At 34.6% G+C, this 21,755-nt stretch overlaps 1 protein-coding gene across 1 annotated transcript in view; it reads right to left on the bottom strand.

Annotated features, from left to right (window-relative positions):
* LOC145276930 (uncharacterized) overlaps window positions 1-19,751 on the bottom strand; it is a 263,410-nt gene extending 243,659 nt beyond the window's left edge. The window contains exon 1 of the mRNA XM_080128402.1: window positions 19,720-19,751. Coding sequence (XP_079984528.1) covers window positions 19,720-19,736 — 17 coding nt within the window. The 5' untranslated portion in view covers window positions 19,737-19,751. The remainder of the gene's footprint in view (window positions 1-19,719) is intronic.
* Between the last annotated feature and the right edge of the window lie 2,004 nt (window positions 19,752-21,755).

The raw sequence follows: 21,755 nt of genomic DNA, 5'->3' as shown, positions 1-21,755 counted from the left end.
ATACGAAACTAAATATGAACATATGCCCACATAAAATGCGTGTGCACGATTTTTTTATCTTTACATTTGTTAAGCCATGAAGATATCAGTCTATGTAATGATATCACGTAATTTGATTATGCATATATTTGCCCGATTTTTTTTAAATTAGCATTGAAAGCAACTTTATCTCTTCGGAATTTAAGGATCGCCTATTTTAACATTTTAGTAAACCAAAATATTTATACATCACAACAGATTTACAGACATCATATGTTTAAATCATTTCTACATTCATTTTTTATTTTTTTATTAGTACTTTTAGAAGTTTCTAGAGATCTTGTTTGGATGTTGCAAGAAGGACGGTATCGTCCGCATTACATAAATTACTTAGTTGGCGTCCACCTAGGGATATTCCAGTACAGCTGTCCAGACGGCGGAGGAGGTTCTCGTTGTACAAAGAAAATATGTGATACTATGCAACTCTTGTTTTATTCCTCTTTGAATCTTTGCCCAAACACTTAGCTCGTCATCTATTCTTACTGCAGCTGTTTGATCCCAGTATACATTTCGAAATATTCGAAGACCTTTTCTATCAAAATTCAGCTTTTGTAACATCTCCTTCCGCGGTTCCTGACGTGCGCACAAGACTAGACAACGCATGTTTAAGACGTATGCGTGGTTTGTCTTATTATATCGTTGCGAAATCTGCGCTATATATGCAGAAACGCATATATAGCACAGAAATTTGGTTGGGAGACAAATGTTAGGGGTCGTTTGGAAAGATCACACATCTAACGAGGAAATATGGATTAGATCGAGATGTACTAAATGATTGCTGATGGAAACTATAGTGAATGACAACTGAATTCTTAGGACATGTTTACTGTCAAAGAAGCATAGAACATTTAGTATTGATTGGTAGAAGTTCAAGATCCAAAAAGCAAGCTCGACCAAGACGCACTTTGATGAATCAACTTGATCGATTGGACGGTATTATCGCCAAAAACTGAGCTGTTTCAGGTTATGGATAGCCGCCCGAAGCGGAGAGCCGTAGTTGCCAACACTGTTAAATGGCAGGGCCGCTGATGATGAATACATATATTTGAAAGTTGGGCCCATTTCTCTATCTCTTGTTAAACATTTTTTCATTTTATTTCAATTGAAATTCTCAGAAATGCAGGGACCCTCTTCCTGATCTCTGTATAAAATACACAGATATTCGAATATTCCATTAACGTTCTGCTTTAACTCTAAAATACCGAGTTAGTAAAGAACTTGAAAACATAATTTTCCTCTCCCGAATTGACCATTTAAATGTTATAATACATCTTTCTTGTGGTCTCTTTGTCATATCGCATTCCAGAACAATGATTCATCTAGTCTGATAGAGTATCCAGTTTCATGGTGGTACTTGAGATAATATCACTTGGAGAAGGTGAACCATTTCTGATAAAAACCAGTGTGGGTTAACCGTACTGAGGAGATCTTATTTGGGCCGGAAATACTCTGCCGTGTTGAAAATTTAGTATTTTTTTTACACAAGAATCACCACTTATCAAGGCCCAGAGGTCACTCGAGGATAAGGGTTAATGGGTATACATCAGTCAATGTGATTATAGCGTAGTAAACATAAGTAGTGGGAATTTTGTAAATTTGATTACTTAGGGGCACGGTTCATCAAGAACTTGTTTACGTTGGACTTGAAGACAATCAGATTATAGTCAGTTGGAAAGTAGGCAATCGGAAGAGAATTCCAGTCATGCAGTTCTAAGAAAGAAGCTTTGTTCATGGAATCTAAATTTAGGTTTAGGCACAGATTACTTGTAGCAAAAGTATCCTCATGCCAGGTTGCCCTGACAAACCCCTGCACAGAGAAATCTTAGACACTTCAGGATAGTGTCTAGTAGGCATTCACGTTTTAGACTAGATTGCGCACAAACATGATAAAGTACTCTCCATTGATTCTTTGTAGGGTTACCAAAAAGGTAATGTTTTAATTGAATGTGGGGAAATATGTACTTACCTTGGATTACCCCGAGGAGATACAGGGGTCAGACTACTCCAAATATAAAAAAAATATTAATCTTGAGACATTACTTAAGATTCGCGAAACACAAATTCAAGGTTATAAAAACAGAATGGAATCATATTTCTTAGACTATATATGATTTGCTTTATGAGTTCATTTTAGTTTTACTCAGATAACGCGGACGTGAAAGGTATACTTGTTATCTTAAGTCGGTTAACCAACCATATTACTAGGACAAAAGAATTAAATGTATACGTTGCGTTAAAATTACAATCTTTGTCTTAAATTACGCATGTCATCGTATCATGTACTGGGGAGGTGGATTTTTTGATGATTAGATCGTAAATAGGACTACGATAGACAAAAAGTGATTTATATAATTTGAATTATTCGGACTACTATTCTAGACCTCTCTCCCTAAAAATGCTCTCATAGTGTGCGTCTCAAATAATCATTGAAACCCCAATCTAGTTCACGACCTTCTTGTGTAGCTTAGCTACTAAACCCGGCGATACTATTTATACTAACTAGGAGAAAGGGGCAACTGCGTTCCACTGGCGCCCAAAAACCCGTCACTTCGGGCAAGTGGGGCTCGTCAACTTTGGATGGTAGCTTACCTAGGAGAACGAAACGGATTCTTAATTATCCCATCAGAGGAAAGGTTAAGGGAGTAAACCCCGACAGAAACTCCGGAGACTGAATCCTTATGTCGGTTTGACTTTATATTGTTATCACCGTCAACTCCTCCGGTTCAGTTTGAGCCAAGCCGCATCGACTGTCTTTCCTTGGACCCTATGACTTCGTGGAGAGGGGATGGGGACTCCTGTACGGGCAACAGGTATATTTCCGCATCACCCTACTATGTAAATCCACTGCTAGACCATCGTCTTCTGAGACGGACGGTTGCCAACAACAATTACAATATATTACTCATTATATTTACAAAATTTACGCAGCCGTAAACTCTAGTGTATCTTTTCGTACCATGTGGATGTGTGTCGTAACAGGTAATTACACTGGTTTACAATCGGTTCTAAGTTACAGTCTTCTGTGTGTTTAGGATTCATTCTTTACTACAATCGATAATAACTAAGAATGATTAACACTTTTATACGGTTATGGTTGGCGACATGAGAACAATCTACTAATTTGAACTAAATAAAAGGTTAAGTTCGACCTTTTTTACAAGTTACCGAGTTCATCAAGTAGGCTTTCAAGTTCAAAACGATGCAATTGGTCGGAGGTTACGTCGGCCGAAATGTTGTGAATATAGCTACTAAGATGAGAATAGTAGTTCGAATAATACAAATAAGCAAAATTGTAAATTCTCACCTAAAAAATACGAAAACTAATAAAAGGCAATATTTGGTTGAACGAGATTGCATAATAAGAGAATGGTGGTTGAAAATAGTCAGCAGTTAAGGTGAGACAGTCTGGGAGAGAAACAAAGCAGACAAGTGTCTCTGAAAGGGCGTTTCCCTCTTTCCACTGAACAGATTCGGTAAAAGAGAATGGACAATCCTTGAAATTTATGATTCAATCAGAGAACACCCGGAAGTTGTTGAAATTGAATAAAATCATGCCTGTGCTATATTTATAATGCTACTGTCTCTCTATCCTATGGTGCAATTAAGAACAAAAGTCAAACACGACGAGGAAATTGTTTTTATTTTTGAGAACTTTCGGGCAGTTGTGTCCTTAGGGATTTTGGCCAAAGGACTATGTTAATGGAACTTATGTGATTCAATTTAGTCAGGCAAACACCTCATTTTTCAATCTGAGTTGATCCGTAATCTCCCCCAAAATAAACACCCCTTATTTGTTTATAAGCTAGACTTGTTATTTTTGTTTGGAGGGAGGTTTTCTTTGTCACAACGTTGACTAGATTGAACGATAACTTTGAACTGACACAACGAGTAGGACGATCGCGGCCTGAACAATAAACGTACAAGTGCACATTCATACTGATGAGTAATAAATATATAAAAACATCAATCCATTATCCTCAAAAGGGCCACTTCAGATGAAAACAAAATTATTTTTATAGTCCCATTGATACTTCTTAACAAATGCAATAGTCTCAAATGATAGACAATTCACCTCCTCACAAAGAGGAGCTAATGCTTTAGAAGCTTTCTTACTCCTTTAGATCGAACTTTTCTTTGATATTAGTAAAAAAAAAATGGATTTTGAATTTCTCTCTTTTCAATTTGTTTCCTGTATTACCCTCCTTGATTTGGCAATAAACGAAGTGTTCAGTGTATGCTGACACTTTATCGTTTCTGTATTCGGCTAGGAACAGAGAAATCCTTAAAAATTGTGGCAATTTTTTATTTTCATCCCAATCCAATGTGGCCCTTTTTGGAAAGCTGGGTTTTTCTAGATAGCTGGGCAATCGTTTCTTCATATTTCTTCATACACGGACATGTGGCACTCGAACGATACTTTGCTGGTCAAACATCGCTTATTTTATTTAGCGTCAGAAAAAGATGAGTATATAGTAAAAATAACAAAATAAAAAACAAACAAAAAAAAACAGACCCCATATTTCTTAAAAGAAGCTTCTAATTATTTCTTTTAGGTTACGTCTGAATTCTGATTGCATTTGAACGAAAGCAGACCAAAGTTAATATCTAAAAGAATAGAATGTATTTACCTGTTAAAAAGATTACAGTGAAAAATGTTGAAAAAAAAATTTCTTCGCATTTTAAGTCCAAATAAATCAACTTTAAAAATCTTTGGAAAAAAAAGTTATCGGTTTAAGAAGTTGACAAGAACGGATAGCAAAAGAAAAAAAAATCTTTTAGCGTAAATGCAAAGCTCTTTGTAAATAAACAAATGAATCACTGCGGAAGTGACGGTCAATGTATAAAACATTGTTAGATATCATTTCCAGCGGCTCCTCTCCCAGTTGCCTAATAAATAGCGCCACTAATTATTGACTCGATTGTTGTTGGTTCAATCCCGGGCTTGGAATGGGTGCTGGTCTAGTCTGTATCTGGATGATATATATTATATATATATATATATATATATGTACACGTCCCTAGAATGTGGAGCGACTAGAATGCAAGGGAAACAATTCTCACCGAAAAAAACTCCCAAGGGAAGTTACTCATACCGAATACAATATATCGTTAGAAGACATAAAAAAATTGACACACACATTCTCTCTCTCTCTCTCTCTCTCTCTCTCTCTCTCTCTCTCATATATATATATATATATATATATATATATATATATATATATATATATATATATATATATATATATATATATATATTAAGAGAGACAACTAGAAAGCCAATTAAGGGCATAACTGAAGTGTGATTCACAAATCAGCTATTGACATTAAAAAAATATATAAATACATTGTATTTTAGCTATCATAATGTGTTTGAGTATTTTCAAAATAAAAAAAATTTTTTAAATTGAACCGGATAATGAGAAAAGGATAACTTTTTCTAATGAATTTAACTGAAATAACAAACACAAATAAATGGAGCTTCCGGCATTTGACTATCTTTATTATTGTGCTTTCATCTATCCCAGCAGATGTTAGAAGCCTTGCATGTCTTCTAGACGACCGAGTTTCGAACTCAGCTTAAGCAGTTACTTGTCTTACCAAACTCAAGAGCTGTGATTCAACGAAACAATCTTTCTATGGATGGTACATATGCATCTATATATTTATATACGTTCGTTACACAACCACTACTCTATCCTGCCACCTTACCATGAACAATGTAGATTGCAGTGCAATTTTTCAACATCTACAGAAAAAAATCCTTATAATTGCCATCTTCCGACATAAAACAAATCTTAGTAACACAAAAATAATACATCACGAAACAAATTTAAAAGAAGCTAAAAATATTGAAGCCATCTATATAAAAAAGAACTTGGAATAAACCAAGTCGCATTTTAAACACGTCCAAACTTTCTAAAATGCCATGTCGTAACCCCCCCTCTTCTATGTGACCCACATACTTATCCCAGAATTTTGGTTCAGACGTGTTCTCAAAACTTATGAATACTGACCATTGCTGGTACTTCTAATTTTCTTCACTCGCCAGTCCTCTCCAGCACATAATTTGATGCTCACCTTAAGACGTTCTCGGAATGGAGCGAAAACGTTCGTAATACATATGGAACATATTTTTATATTTGTTATCTTTACACAAAAAAGGTAAGAAAAATTGACGGAGACGTGCATCATAATGATTCTTCTGTATTTTTGTTTATTTTAATTAGGTTTAATTATAAATTATCACCGTAAAAAGAAGATGTATGTTCTTCGTTAAAATGTAAATATCTTCAATTTTTGTGAAATTCCAACGATAGGTATTAGATATTAATTACTAAATATTGATCAAACTTCAGTTTCTTTTGAGTGTATTAAACGGTTTTAGGAGGCATTATATAGTTATAGCCTTCTATTTGCAAATTAAAATATTTCATGTTTGCATTGAATTTAATATCCATCGTATTTAGACACCAATTATTTAATCAAACAAGATTCTTTCAATGTTTAAAAGATGATCCAAATTTACTAGTTTTAGCGATTAATAATTTTGTAATTATTTTGAATACAAACAAAATTTCGGTAATCAAACTGAATTGTCGCACTTGAAATTCTAAAACAACACGGCAGTCCACGGCTACGTTTTGTTTCCTCATAAAATTTGATTCTTATCTTAAAAAAATACTTGATTAATTTACGTGATTTTTGTAATATGACATCTTCGTTCCGTGACAGATACTTATATTATAAAGACCTGTCTGTATTTTCTGTATTTTGTTTATTAAATGTGATTCTAAACAGACACCCGTTTTACACTCTTTTTTTTTACTTGAGGTCACCGCTTATCAAGACCCGAAGACCACTCAAGGACAAGGGTTAATGAATGTAAGGTGGTAGTGAAGTAATCCTTAATGATGTAAATTAAGTGGAATTTGAGAACGACCTAACAAGAACTTGTTTACATTAGATTTGAAGAAAACTAAATTGAAGTGAACATAACTCACAGTACGACTCCTTGCGTCTAGCAGCTGCATTCAGTCTTAATAATGATTGAATAATATATTTTTAGAATAACCCTGCACTAAGACATATACATGCACACACCTAACTTTATATCAATAGAGATATGCTCAAATTCACTTTGAATAGAAAATGCATAATTAAATAACAGCAACAGCAACGGCAAGAAAAAAAAAGACTTGGTTTGAATGGGCAATTTAAAAAAAGTTAGCGGTACACAAAATAACATTATTTCATATAAATACATCTTTAGTGAATAAAGAAAGACATTAAGTTCTTTTAGAACGCCGACCTGTGTTTGTTCGTTACAGATAGGCTGGTTGCATAATAATTACGTATTCGTGCTCCTCACGTAGCAAAAGGGTTTGCAACATGTGCCGTCTGACTGGACTTTCGTCTGTTAATTCATACTACGACGATGATAATGATTATGAGATATCTCAACAAAGCTAACATTACGCCCATGCATGGAGTATTGTTGTCACATCTGGGCAGGTGCACCAGCTACTAACCTCTCCCTTTTAGACACGGTCCATAGAAGAATCTCTAATCTAATTGATCCCACACCTGTCACATTGCTGCAATGGTGGAGTCTTCTGCTTTTTTTACAAATACTTTTATGGAATGCGCCCCGATAAACTTGCTCCACTGGTGCCACGTGGTGCAACGTAAATACTTGTGATCGACTAGAAATCAATAAAATATCACCCCTTCACTGCAATGGCATCCAGATGACAGAAAACTTTCTACTCTGATAGCTTTTTTCTCCGACCCTACTCGACCCTGGAATTCCCTTTCCATACTCATTCATTCATACAGAAATTTAAATGCAATGTGAATCAACATCTCGATGTGTAGTGATATTTTGTGTGTTCTTCCAAGGGTGTCTTTTACCGTTTCTACATAATCTCTTATCTATTTATGAGAGAAATGTCTGTATTTCTTTTAAAAACTTATCAAGCCGTAGTTATAAGGGTCGTGACCATCTAGCTAAATGTGTGCATGTGTGAATTACACATAACACGAATACATACAATAATACATGACGTGAAGACATATCTTGCTCTGCTTGGCTATGGAGGACTCTTCATCGATTATCTTGGGCACTGATTCTGTAAATTGAAGACAAACGCATGCCAAACGAACACAAGACGATGATTGTTGTTTTATATATATTTAATTTCGCTTCACAGGTATTATCTTAGCACACTAGAGTGGACCGGCGGTCTTGGCATGCGGACAAACCGTCGCCCCCTTTTTGGGGAGACCTTGATTTTCACATCTTGTTTCTTTCGTGTCTAGCAATCAACTCAACTAAAATTAACTACATTTCTTAAAACCGGAACCCCTGATACGTCAGATCCGGTCCCCTATCTATCTAGCTTCGGTGCAACCGACCGGGTCATTCAGTTTGACATGCGTCACAACATTGACTCTTTAACCCTTCTGAACCTGCAGATTCAACTATTGTCATTCTATCAGCTAGAGAAGATAGATATTAAACAGATAAATGGGTATATAAACCAGATTCTGAATAATTATTTTTTAACCGGTGTTGCCTGGCTATCACATAACAGATGCACAACTCTTCAATTAGAATACACCTGTAGCTATGGCCGCTAATTCAGAGTACCTCCTTACGTTCCAGTGGCAATGTGACTTGTTTGATGTGAATTAAAATAACTGAAAAAAAAACACACACACACAAAAAACGATGTCGATGTTTTATGATTAGGGCTATGACAACAGAATAATCTTACGACTGTTTTGACTCTCGAGTATATATCCGACAGAGTAAGACACAGTTAATCAACCGAGAACCACATCACGCTATATAAAAGCATAAAAGATATCAACGGATACATACTCGAGAGCAAAAACAATAAAAAGAATATGCTGCTGTCTTAGCTCTATTAATAACAATTATGATAATCATTTTGTAGAAACTAATTCAAACTAAGGAAACAACTAAGGTATACTTCATTTTATGATGGATTCTAGAGAACTTACACTTGTTCATTTTTTCTAAATATATCAGGGCGTCTGAGTGTAGGAGTTATGTCGAGTTCCTATCTTCCAAATTGATTGACCCTCAACCACCATTTACCCTCATACATTTGGGAATGTGTGTTATGAGTATCACTGATAGGCTTAGAGTTAACCAGTTACATTAAGGTCAAGAAGACTTGGCGTGACCAGCTGATTGATCGGATTTTTTTTCAAAGATGTTTCCACATATCAAGGCCCGGAGGCCACTCGAGGATAAAAGTTAATTTGTGTACGGTAGTCATTGGGACAATAGCGTAGTAAATGTTAATAGAAGAGACTTGGTATGATTAGATTGTTTAAGATGACAGTTTAATATTACTCCCTCTTTTGGGGGATTTGTTGTGTAGTGTCCAATTATCATGAGAATATCTTCCCAGGTATTATATCAAGCCAGTGTAGTATATGTTCGTTCGTTATCTATAATAGCAAAAACATGCCATTAAAGAGAGCACATTTTTACTAGTTTAAAAAAGTAAACTATTTCATTTTTGTCGCTGTTAAAAAAAGTGAAGTACGATCTCTTGAATTAGAGTTACCTACCTTGCTTGAATATGTTTTGAAGTTATCTTATCACAGAATGACAACTAAATTCATTCATCGACAGTAGAACTTTAGGTACATTTATATATATATATATATATATATATATATATATTCTTTCCACGTATTATTTAAAAAGCCTCTCTCCAAAAAATATAAGTTTAGTCACCCTACATCTCGCAGAAATTATAACTTCCCTCCAAAACATAAGAAAACCCAATTAGTTACACCTCTCTATTTATTGCTAACTGACCAGGAAGTGGGTGTTCATATTACGTTCAATTTATGGAGTAAAGCCATCCATTACTCTAAAACATAAATATTTGATTAAAAAAACAAAACAAACTTCTATGCTGATATTTTTTCAGGCCTTTTGCATGTAATCGTTTCCCCCAAAATAGAATCTGCTTTTTTGAAGGGGTAAACTACGATGAGTGTGATAGTAAAAATTTACCCATAATCTGTTAGATAACAACACAGATAAAATATGGACGTTATTCAAGATTATATTGAATAATGATGAGACGGTCACCAAAGTGTCCCTATGTTACATGATAAGGGCTGCCCCCTTTTCATGTAAGTATAAAAATAGAGAGATTTAGTTAAAATGAAAATGAAATAGCTTAGACGAAATTCGAACCTCGTAATTAAGGTTTAGAAATAGATTACGTGTGAGAATTAGAAAATGGAATGTAAAACAAACGCTTGTTTAGCTTAGAGATAAAATAGTTTCAAGAAAAGAATGTGCACTGTCAATTTTGTTATGAAAATTCAATTGAAAGAATGCAGCTACAAGATAATTTAATAAACATGTTTTTAACATATTGGAAATATAGGTTACTGAGAATATAGGTTAAAATTCCTTTTGTAAAAAAAGGAAAAGTTTTGGACACGCATGTCCAGAACACGTGAAAGAAGACACATGTTTTTACATGTGTATGACGTCATGGAAAAATGGGAAGTTCTAGATATAGTTAGAAAACTTTAGAGTTAAAAAAGGAGAAACTGGGAGAAACTCAGAGGGAGTTTGAGAACGACAGACGATAGTCTGCAGTTTGGAATTCGACGTCTAGAAGCGAGACGGTCACTTTGAAACTTAATATGTGAAGCTTTGAATTCTTGATGAGAAAACCACGGCCGGTCATGAGAAGAAATAAACCCATCATGTGTTTGTATAAACGTCGTCTTTGTGTTGTGATTCTACCAAAGGGTAAAGTGAAAATTGTTATTATATGTCTATATATCTGTGTTATAAAATGTCTTGACATACACATCTCATATCTACAATGTGAACTCTACATCTCATATCTACACTAAGACTGTCTGAACACTGTTTCCTCACTCAAAGAGCTTCTCATATTCTACACTTCTAAGTAATAAACATTTAATACATATGAACCGTTATAAACGAACAATCTCTCTCACAACAACATCCCTCTTAATCTCTCTCTTAATAAAACTCTCTCAAAGACTCAAAGACTCTCTTTTAATGAAACCCCTATATAACGCCTACACATCATCGAATGGCGAAAAAAACCAAACTAATGAAGATCTACGACTAAAATGACTGAATTGTATTTGTAACAAAATGGTCAGATTGCAAAAACGATTGTTTCCTAACAATTCCATTATTGCATCCATTTAATATGCTTTCAGCGTTAAGTATAGATATCGTTTACGAAGGTATTACGTACGATCAATGAGTATTGCCCTAAAGTTTACATGTCATCCTAAAGAGTCATATTGTCAGTAAAATTCTGACTTCGTTTGATTGTATAGCACCTTTAATGAAACGGCTGTAAATAAAAGCCAATAGATAGGAGGCTTTTAAAATCTTATCGGAAACAAAGTTAATATTTTTATGTTGTTTAAGTTATTAAACAGTCTGTTTTCATTATGTATAAAAAACAACTATTTACTGAAGCTGGTTGACGAGTGTGTAATAGTGATAGCATAAATCCTGACTGTTGGTTACCGTGTCCGGCTGTATTTATTTAAATATTCTTTCGTTTGTTTTACAATAGACCAAGGTAAGAAAAAGTGGTAAAAAACAAAAACAAATATAACTAATAAATGTTAGCAAATTAGATAAATGTTTGGTGTTTAAACTAATTTTAAAAGTTTCTCGTATTTCAGCTGATTTTAAAGTATGTTTTAAGTGTAAAACACAAGTAGTAGTGCTGAGCGCTACAGTTAAAACGAAAACAAAAATGACACCATGATGTTCTCTTTCCTTTGTGTGTGTGTGTGTGTGTGTGTGTGTGTGAAACGGCACTTACCCTATTCGAATTTAACCAGCTTCCTCCGAAGGAGGAAGTTCCATGGGAGTACGAAACTCACAAGTGGTCCCCAGTCGCATGTACATCCACGTTAGGGGAGATGACGACATTAGGTTTTTGCAATTCTTGCAGGGAGTTGTCGACGTTCTCCTACATACAGCGCCTGGAATTCCCAAATTTGTCACCCATTTTAGTAATGACCTGGCTCAACGTTGCTTAACTTCGGTGATCTGACGGGAACCGGTGTATCAATATGATTATGCGATACATTCTCTTTCCTTTAGACTCATGAGAATCAGTCAAAACCGAGAAAAAAAATCAAAGATATCACGGTGATATTTATGGAGTGAATTTCTCTCAGTATTTTTATTTTTTATTTTTCTGAGGTTTCAACCGATTCTTGAGACTCCAAATAAAAAAAAAAAAAAAAAAAAAAAAAAAAAAAAACATTATGGCATCATTTTCGTTTTCGTTGTAAAACAAACCCACATTCCTTTATGTATGACAGTCAAGGAAATGTCTATTAGAAGACAAAGAACAAATATGACGACAGTCACGCACTCTATATGTGTGGTCGTCTTAGTTTATTAGTTTTCAGTTAACTTGTATTTTACGTGTTAAAGTTTATTGTTCATTTTTAACTCAACCTCTTTGTTTCCAATGAATATTAAACGCAAAATACTATGACGAGTAAAAGGCGTTGTCTCCTACCGTTTGTTTGTTTGTTTCTTTCTTTAAGCTAATGGGCTCATTACGAAAATGTGAAAACACATGAAATGGAAACTTGAAATACTTTAGGCAATAAGATTTTAAATAACTTGCCTTACATAACGAAATAGTAGGATTGTAATGTTGAGGCTGGAGGGAGTCAGATATTTCGGGAGTAGTTAGAATCTGACGCGTAAGAATAATATAAATCTTGGTCAGCTATTTGAATCTCCGAAGAATCTACGAAGAGTCTACGTGTGAAAAGACTTTGTTTTAAACTAAGGAATCACAGTTGAATATTTCGAAGCTGTAAAAAGTGAAATCAAAATTATTAAAATCCTTGGAGTCCGACTTGGAATCCTACTATAAACCTTCCGAATCTGTAAACGAATCTTCGAAGAAACGTTTATTATTCGTATACCTTTAATGGTTTTAATACCACAAGATTGTTAAAAAAAAAGTGTGAAAATACGAAACTGAGACTAAAAATAGGTAACGAAATGTGCAAGTAAATGTAGTTTCGTATTATTTGGATTATTCAGACTACTGTTCTCATCTTGATTGTTATTTTCACAACGTTTCAGTCGATATAAATGACGACCTTCTTCAAGTGTATCTTGTCGAACTCGGAAGTCTTTCTATCTAATTCGAGAATCTGCACGGAATTTCGAACCAAACCCTTTATTTAATCCACAAGCTTGGCATACTCTCCTGCCAGCCTTCACTGGGTAAACATCCTTAGTAATTCGCAATTGTATTTTGAGTGTCGCCAGAACTGAGAGTTGAATCTTCAAAACTAACTTTACAATTGAACTTCACCAAGTACCGTATTCAATACGCAAATGCCCGTGACTAACGGAACGAGAGTATGCTACCCGTGTGGATTAAGCAAAAGTTTCTGTTCGAAATTCCGTACAGATTCCCGAGTTCGACTGAAAAATTCCAGAGTTCGATAAGGTATACTTGAAGAAGGCCAGAATGGACATCGACCGACATGTTGTGAAAATGACACTCAAGATGTGAATAGTAGTCCAAAGAACAGAAATAATACGAATAATAAATCCTCATCTAAAAATTTCAGAAACGTAAATATAGTTTATATTACTTTATATTACTCAGGATAGATAACCGAGGAAGAAGAAGTAAAAACCAAGGTAATGTTTTTAATGTCAATGGCGTTGTCAATTATAATTGCATCTCCGTGCATAATTATCAAAAAATGTTTTAAAATAAATAATTGATTTCTATATTAATGAAATAAAATATATAAATTGAATAAAAGTATTGAATAATCTCGCATAAAATGATTGTTTACTCAGTGTACATTTTCCAGTCGCAACAGATGCAGTGGTTTCGTGTCTATTGATGACCGAGTGAAAGTTTAAGATTAATATCTGAAAAATTTCTGTTGACAAAAGAAATATCCGGCCGGATATTATATGTAATTGATGAAATCGATTTGAATATTTCGGTTTCGAAGAACACAGAAAATGTGCCCCTCACTCAAACTCGGCCCTCGAACCAGTAATAACTTTTGTGGTATGAACCCTGGGCGAGCTATGAAAACTTCCTCTGAAGGAAGAAATTTACAGGGAATAGGAAATGTACTTCTAAATGATCACACGTCTGGTACTGGCTAGACCCGGCATCGTTTAACTTCGGTAAGCTAATGAGAATCGGTATGTCAACGTGATTATGCCGTAAAATAAACGAGATACAAAAAATCGAATAGAAAAAAGAATGGCTTTAAACCAAGTTTTGAGTTGTAAAGTAACTATTAAGTAACAATAATACGCATGTGCGGCTCAATTTCATAAACTAATGAACTTATTATCATGGATTATGGGATACGGATTCTAAGTAACATATCGAAGAACGTAGGCACATAAATTTTCCTTTGCAAAAGGGTTCTCCGAAAACCTTCTCCACTCACAAAAATCAATTAAAATTAACAATTAATGTTATATATATATATTGCTTACATGCGTCCTGAAACGGGTACCTAGTATTCTATATAAATAAAATAGTAGATGTATGCATGTGTGTACCTGTGTAAAAGTATTTAACCGATAAACTCTTAAACTACTAGTCACATGATACTTGAATCAACAGGAAATAGTAATCATACACCAAAGATGTTTCATTACGAGTAAAATATTTGTTTGGATGGATGTATAACACGTACAGAAATAAGCCGGCAAGTTGAAATGCAAAATGTTAATTTCAATTATCGATATATTTCTATTACTTTTGCGCATGCGCAAATTCATTACTAGCTTAAAATGGTTTAATTTGAAATATTTATTTATCTCTCGATAATGCAAACAGAAGAGAACGCGACTTGAGAGCTAAATGCTTTGGTTTCGATTTAGCTGATAGGACACAAGTGAATTTTAAAAACTTGAAATCAGTACTATATATTAGATACATTATAATATTCAATAGAGAGTTGGCTATTTGCCTAAAATTTTCGACAGAGGCGACAGAGTTTCACCAGATCGGTATCATTTTGAAGCTCGACATCTCAGACGACAAATATAAAAAAAATTGGCCCAAAACATTAATTTCTTAACCCTCAACTGGGCAATTTTCTACACCTGGGGGGGGGCGATTTTTTTGTGAGCTATTTTTGCAAGTCATCATATCGGTTGGATTGACTTTGCCTAATTTTAACATTCCGAACACGTCATGGAGTAGCGGTAAGACATTAGATTTTCTTTCACTTTCTTTTCTGCCTTCACGTCATGGGTTCAAGCCTGTCTGCCTACTACCACTTTTTTTTTTGTTAAACACACTCCTCCAAGCACTCGGGCAACGCAGGGAACCCAGGCTAGTCTATAATATAAATCCCACCTGTCTGTTAAAATATATGTATGTATGTATTTATGTATGCTTGTATATCGATATTTTCGAAAGTCATTCCATCTTTTCGAATAATTAACCTTAATTTAAACCTCCACCATTTCCATTTTACCGATGGACTCAACGGCAAAGACGTCACTTTCTTTTCATGTTCTTTTCCTCCTTCGAAGTACGGGTTCGAGCCAGCCTGTCTGCCACCACGTTTTCTTTTTTGCTCAACACACACCTCTAAACACCCGGGCAACGCCTGGCACCCAGGCTAGTCTATTATATAAATAATAAATATCACCTGTCTGTTTAAATGTATGTATGTATGCCTAAACTTTTAGACAGAAACGACGGATTTTCACGAGATCGATATCATTTTGAAGCCGACGTCTCAAACGGCAAATATTGAAAAATTGACCAAAAACTATAATTCCTTCACCCTCAACTAGGCAATTTTCTACACCGAGGGCTCCATTTTTTGCAAAAGGAGTTGCTTTTTTCGCCGCTATTTTCAAAAGTCATCCCCTCTTTTCGATTGATTAACCTTAAATTAAACCTTCGCCATTTCCGGTTTGACGAGTGACGCAACGGCAAAGACGTCACGTTTTTTTCACGTTCTTATCCTACTTCACGGTACGGGTTCGAGCTTACCTACCTGCTACCAGTTTTTTTTAATTTTTGCTCAACACACACCTCCAAACACCCGGGCAACGCCGGGCACTCAGGCTAGTTTCATATAATGCTTACAAACAACTTGGACTAAAAAATGGTGCTTGTGGGATATATGTTGCCGTACTATTTTTAAAAAATAGTATTTTTAAGTTAAATTCAAGTTTTACGATATCTTTTTTTATGAAATTGTAATGTGAAATTACATATCTTTTTTTTTTAACTTGTAATGTGAAAGTAGAGAATGATTACAAAATTCCCTCCCCATGTTAAGAATGACTTTCTTGATAAGAAAATTATTATTACAGCACGGTAACATAAATGCATAAGTATCAAAATGTTTAGATGGGGATTGATCATTTGTATTATTCGGATTATTCGAGGTACTGTTCCCATCATTTAAAAAAAATTCTTACCTTTCGGTTTCTACCTGGTCGTGGCTGACGGAACAAGAACAATCTACTATTGTTTATTAATTAAAGCGTGCATTTTAAGGTCTACATAAAGGTTTTCACGTTCGACTGGAGAAGATCGGAGATTAAATCGGTCGAAGCAATGTTAGAATAACGTAGTAGTTAGAAAATTCAAAACAGTACAAGTCGAATCTTTAAGTTTGTTCCTAAGGGGTTTATGAAAGTATAACTCGTTGAAAACATCAAATATATCCGACTTGCACGAAATTTACATCTTATGTATAATTTTTTTCTGAGGAAGACAATGGAAGTGGTCACGAATCTCTAAGTAGCCCTGACCGAAAGGGACATTGACACTCACTAGATTGAAAGTGATTTGTAAAATACATAGCAACATTACGCATAAGAAATTAAATAAAAGATCAAAAGTTTATTAGCTTGTCTCATGTGGTCTTGTGCAACCTTTGGGGACATTTTGTAGAACGGTAGGATTCCGGAGAACTTCGCTTATAAAATGTTTGTCTAACATAAGTTAAACAAACGTTTTATAAGCGAAGTTCTACAAAATGGATATCCGATGCCTCCGTTCACTCAAGAGACAATGGATACTCCCTGTAAACGTAGCTGCGCACGTAATTGTAAGGCAAGAGTTGCGCAATTCTCCACCACAACTCTCCTAGATCGGCACTGCTTGATTCCAGTAGCAAAGAGAAGTCCAGGACGCACTGGAAACAATGTCGAGATAAGCGCAGAACACAGATAGCACTTGAAATTCTCAAATGGTCACTTATTTTAACACTGGCCAGGCTCAACGTTATTTAATTTCGGTGATCCAACGGGAACCAATGTATCAACGTGATTATGCCGTATAAAAGGGTATCCATGTGGACTAAATTAAAACGAACTCGTAAATAGAATTTTATCTTCTGGATTGATTCTAAGCTACTAACTTTACATAAGCAATCCCACCTAAACACTTTCGGTGAAAAGTGTTTGAAAATAAGCGCTACACAAATGAAATTCGACGCTGTTTTAAATTTGTTGTGTTAAAATGAAATTCGTGGTTCTTTAAGAGAATTCTTTGCTACACGTAAAAGTTGTCAAACACATGTTGATTTTTTTTCGTTTATTGTTTATTTTAAATGTTTGAGGAGTTTATGACTGTCCAAAGAGATACCCTTATCGACTATGGAATCGACTGTACCGATTTTAAATCTCACCCTTAATCTTTTGCCTTCAGTTAAGTCGAAATACTGTTTTGAAAAGCTCGGAATTAACAACTTGTGTCTGGCTACAGTTAAAATAAGACACTTATAATGAATAGGTATCTAGAGTTTTTCAATATTTACGGAGTCAGTCCCGATTAGTGGAGGAGATTCCCGACTAGTACCGAGTTTTAACGTAACAGAGAACATTTTTTTTTTTGCAAATAGTTTTATTTTTATTTTTTGTTATCAAAACTGATTCTTTTCTTGTTCAGAAGGAAGAAATGTTTTTTTTTTTGTATTTAATTAAAGTTAGGGTCAATTACAACGTCATGTTTAGAATGTGTTTAATGATTTTCTTCAAATCAATGAGTAAATCAACATTGTTTATTTAAAAAAAATTCAACTTCATTTGAGAAAAAGTGCTAAAAATTCTTTAACATTAAACCTAACCTGGTTTTGCATTTTTATGCTTTAGTGTCGTCTGCCATTAACATTCTTTTCGACTTTTAAATTTTGTGGGTATAGGCAAAAATGGCCGAAAAAAAAATAGGGGAACGTGGTTTTGAATCCCGGTTTGTCATATTTTTTTGCACTTCCTCGACTACCTTTTAATTGTATTTCAAAGATTAAAGACTAAACTTAATTTCCAAAAGAAAAAAAATTATTTGTACACGTGAAAAAAAAAAAAGTTATGAAAAATATTTTCACGGCGAGCTAAATTTTGAAGTTAAATAAATTCATTGTAAAAATCCTTTGAAAGATAAATATTAGTTTTCCGGGTCTATTTCAAAGATAATAAGTAAAGTCATAAGATATTAAATTAAAAAAGTCACTTTGTTTGTACAAAAAATAGCTTAATTAACTCCCAAAAGCAAGAGTTTATCGCTTCGTTCAACCGCAAGTAAACAAATTCCTCGTCACACGGATTATAGAGAAGCTCCAAATATCAGACAGTTGAAAGGCTGTATGAAAATGACGGGAGGTAGTGAGTGCTGTTTTCCTTTTTTCTCCCAGCCGTGCCGTTGTACATTCCTATCGTGAACGTTTGTCTAATTTTTACCATTTTTTAAAATTTAATTATCTTTCTATGTCTCTGCTTTTAAATGAAATTTAAAAAAATTATTTTTCAAGATTATATAAATATTATGTGATGCCGAATATTTCACATTCATTAAAGCAAGGAAAATATTAGAAGCATACAAATGAACATTATGCGAAACCTGTAATTCAAAAACAAAAGTAGAAATATTTTTGCAATTTGCACACACACACACACACACACACACATAGACAAAGTTGCATTTATATAATTGTAGAGATAAATGTTATCAAAGGCAAAATAAGTTACTTTTCTACCTAATTGAATAAGGTTTTAGTGTTTTTTATTTAATGTAAAATGTTTATTCGGCTCGAAAAACAATTAATATTGAGCCCTACCGAAGAACAAGAAAAAATGGACGCGATATCTCTGAAGTCTCGACAAAGACATAAAAATAAGAAATAAAACAAAACTGTAGTAGAAACTCATGCAATAAATGTTACCGTGACATTTATTAGGTGGTTTTCTACCATCATTTTTTTTTAGTTTGAAGTGATTATTGGGACTTCAAAGATGGTCATTGTTTCTTGTTCCCCGGTAGCGATCAACATTACTTGTTTTTTTTTAATCGAATAAAACCACTAAAAACTTATTCAGTTAAGTAGAAAAGTAACTTCTCTTGCCTTTGATAATATTTATTTTTTATAATGTTTGTTTTCGACAACTTTTTTCGTACCTCTGTGAATTGTAAAACAATCCCGGAGGCCCATTTATTATTACCTAAAATAGTAACTTCTGCCAAGCGAACCATTGCTTTCAAGTCTAAGCATTAAATAACTCCCAAACGATTGATATGCAGTGAAACAGATAAACATCACACCAGAGAGAAAACGCAAAGAAATAATTACCTATATTTCAGATGCATATGTAGGCTCTTCTAGCTGCATTTGTTTCAACTGTCATCTTCCGGTCCGAATAGAAAAGCAATAATGTCCAACTTTCTTTTTCTTTCTGTATTAGCAGTTAATATTCAGACGACACCATTTCTGTTTTTATTTTTTTCATGCGATTAGTTCCTTATTGTAAAGATCTTTATTTCTTTATCTAATAAAGAAGAAACAATAAGTACACGGTTAATTGAAAGACGCCATAGTTGCCTATTTCGTTTGGCTCTCTTCCGCTTTCTGCGTTTTGAGCCGATGAGTGCGTCTACACGTGAAGCCGACGGCAAGGATTAAAGGGTAAGAAGAGACCATCTGTGTTGAATGTACGAAAGTGGGAAAAGTGGTGGTGGTGGTGGTGGGAAGATCTAAATCTCACTCGTATCTGGTCACGTTATTATTTGCATCTTCAACTAAAGACGTTTGTAAAAGATAAGAATTAACACTCCAGTTCATATAAATGTTAACATAGAATATATCAACTGTCAACTGAAAAAAAAAAGAAGAAAAACGGACCTACACTTAAATTTTTTTTTTTTTTTTAATAATTTTCTTATCACTTTGTTTTTGCTGGGGATGGGGCATTCTACCGGATGCCAAACATTCTCCCATTATTAATTTATTAATTGCGGACTATTATCCTCATCTTTTTTTTAAAGTTGTTGTTTCACGACGTTTCGGCCAACTATTCCTCTGGGCTTCGTCAGGCGGTGACCACGGCGGGATAGGAACTCCGAATCTTCTATCTGCACTCTTAGCAATTACTGCCATCCATAGCTGTTGTCGTCTAGCCACATTTTGGCCAAGTAAGCCTCTGGCCGGCTTTTGGGTAGGATTAAAACCGCTATCTTCAGACACTTCTCACCTGACCAGAGGCTTACTTGGCCAAAACGTGGCGTCGACAACAGCTATGGATGGCAGTAATTGCTGAGGATGCAGATAGAAGATTCGGTGTTCCTATCCCGTCGTGCTCACCACCTGACAAAGGCCAGAGGAATAGTTGGCTGAAACGTCGTGACGCAACAACTAAAAAAAAAAAAAAAAGATGGGGATAATAGTTCGCAATAAATAAATTAATAAATAATACTCATCTAAATAATGAATTCCAATTAAATAATATATTCTCCCATTAATTTAGTTACTCCAACCGAGAGATTTTTTAAGATTCTAACCGTCCCTTTAAGTGCTATTGTTTGCATTACTCTTGCACTTGGTTCACCGGGTATATTCGCCAGATAGTTTTTGAAATTCTTTTTCATTTGCCCGGTTGTTCCTATAATGACTGGTTTGATTGATACCTTCTTAAGATTCCAGTTTCTTTTCATATCGTACATAAGTCCTTGGTATTTTGTTATTTTCTCCTTCTCTGCTCTGTTAAGGCCAGCATCATTAGGGACGCTTACTTCAACTAGAGTTGCTACGTTCTCCCTTTTGTCCCATATCATTATGTCAGGCTTAATTGCTTCATTTTCTAGATATGTAGCTGTAGGAATTTCGTAATCATAGTGGTAAAATGAGAATCTATGTGTATGATGTTTACGAAGTTTGATTTAAGCATTGCTTAGTGTCTATATGAATGTAATTTATTGAAGGCAAGACAATGCAGAGGTGCAACGGATGGATAGAAAATGGAGACAATGGTGGAATGAGTTATACAGATTAATCTTTTATTAATACAAACTATTAGGTTGGTGCAAAAATAATGTCGTTTTTTGACGTTCAAGTTCAAAAGATCATAACTCTTTTTATAATAAACTTTATTAATCAAAACAAGAACCATTACAATCGACACATTCTTGCCAACGAGAAACAAGTTTATTTATCCCATTAGCATGGAAATCCGAAGTTCTGGACATGATGAAGTCATTGAAGGTCGATTCGGCATCATCTCGGCTTTGGAAGCATTTTTCGCGCAGGAAGTTGTCAAGATGCTTGAAAAAGTGATAATCGGTGGGCGCCAAGTCCAGTGAATATGGCGGATGGATGGCGGATTATAGCCCAAT

The sequence above is a fragment of the Euprymna scolopes genome, chromosome 5 (genome assembly GCF_053919585.1).
Source record: "Euprymna scolopes isolate OS-2025 chromosome 5, ASM5391958v1, whole genome shotgun sequence".
NCBI classification, from domain to species: Eukaryota; Metazoa; Mollusca; class Cephalopoda; order Sepiida; family Sepiolidae; genus Euprymna; species Euprymna scolopes.
Note: the sequence above shows the minus strand (reverse complement) of the source record. Positions and strands in the feature narration are given on the sequence as shown.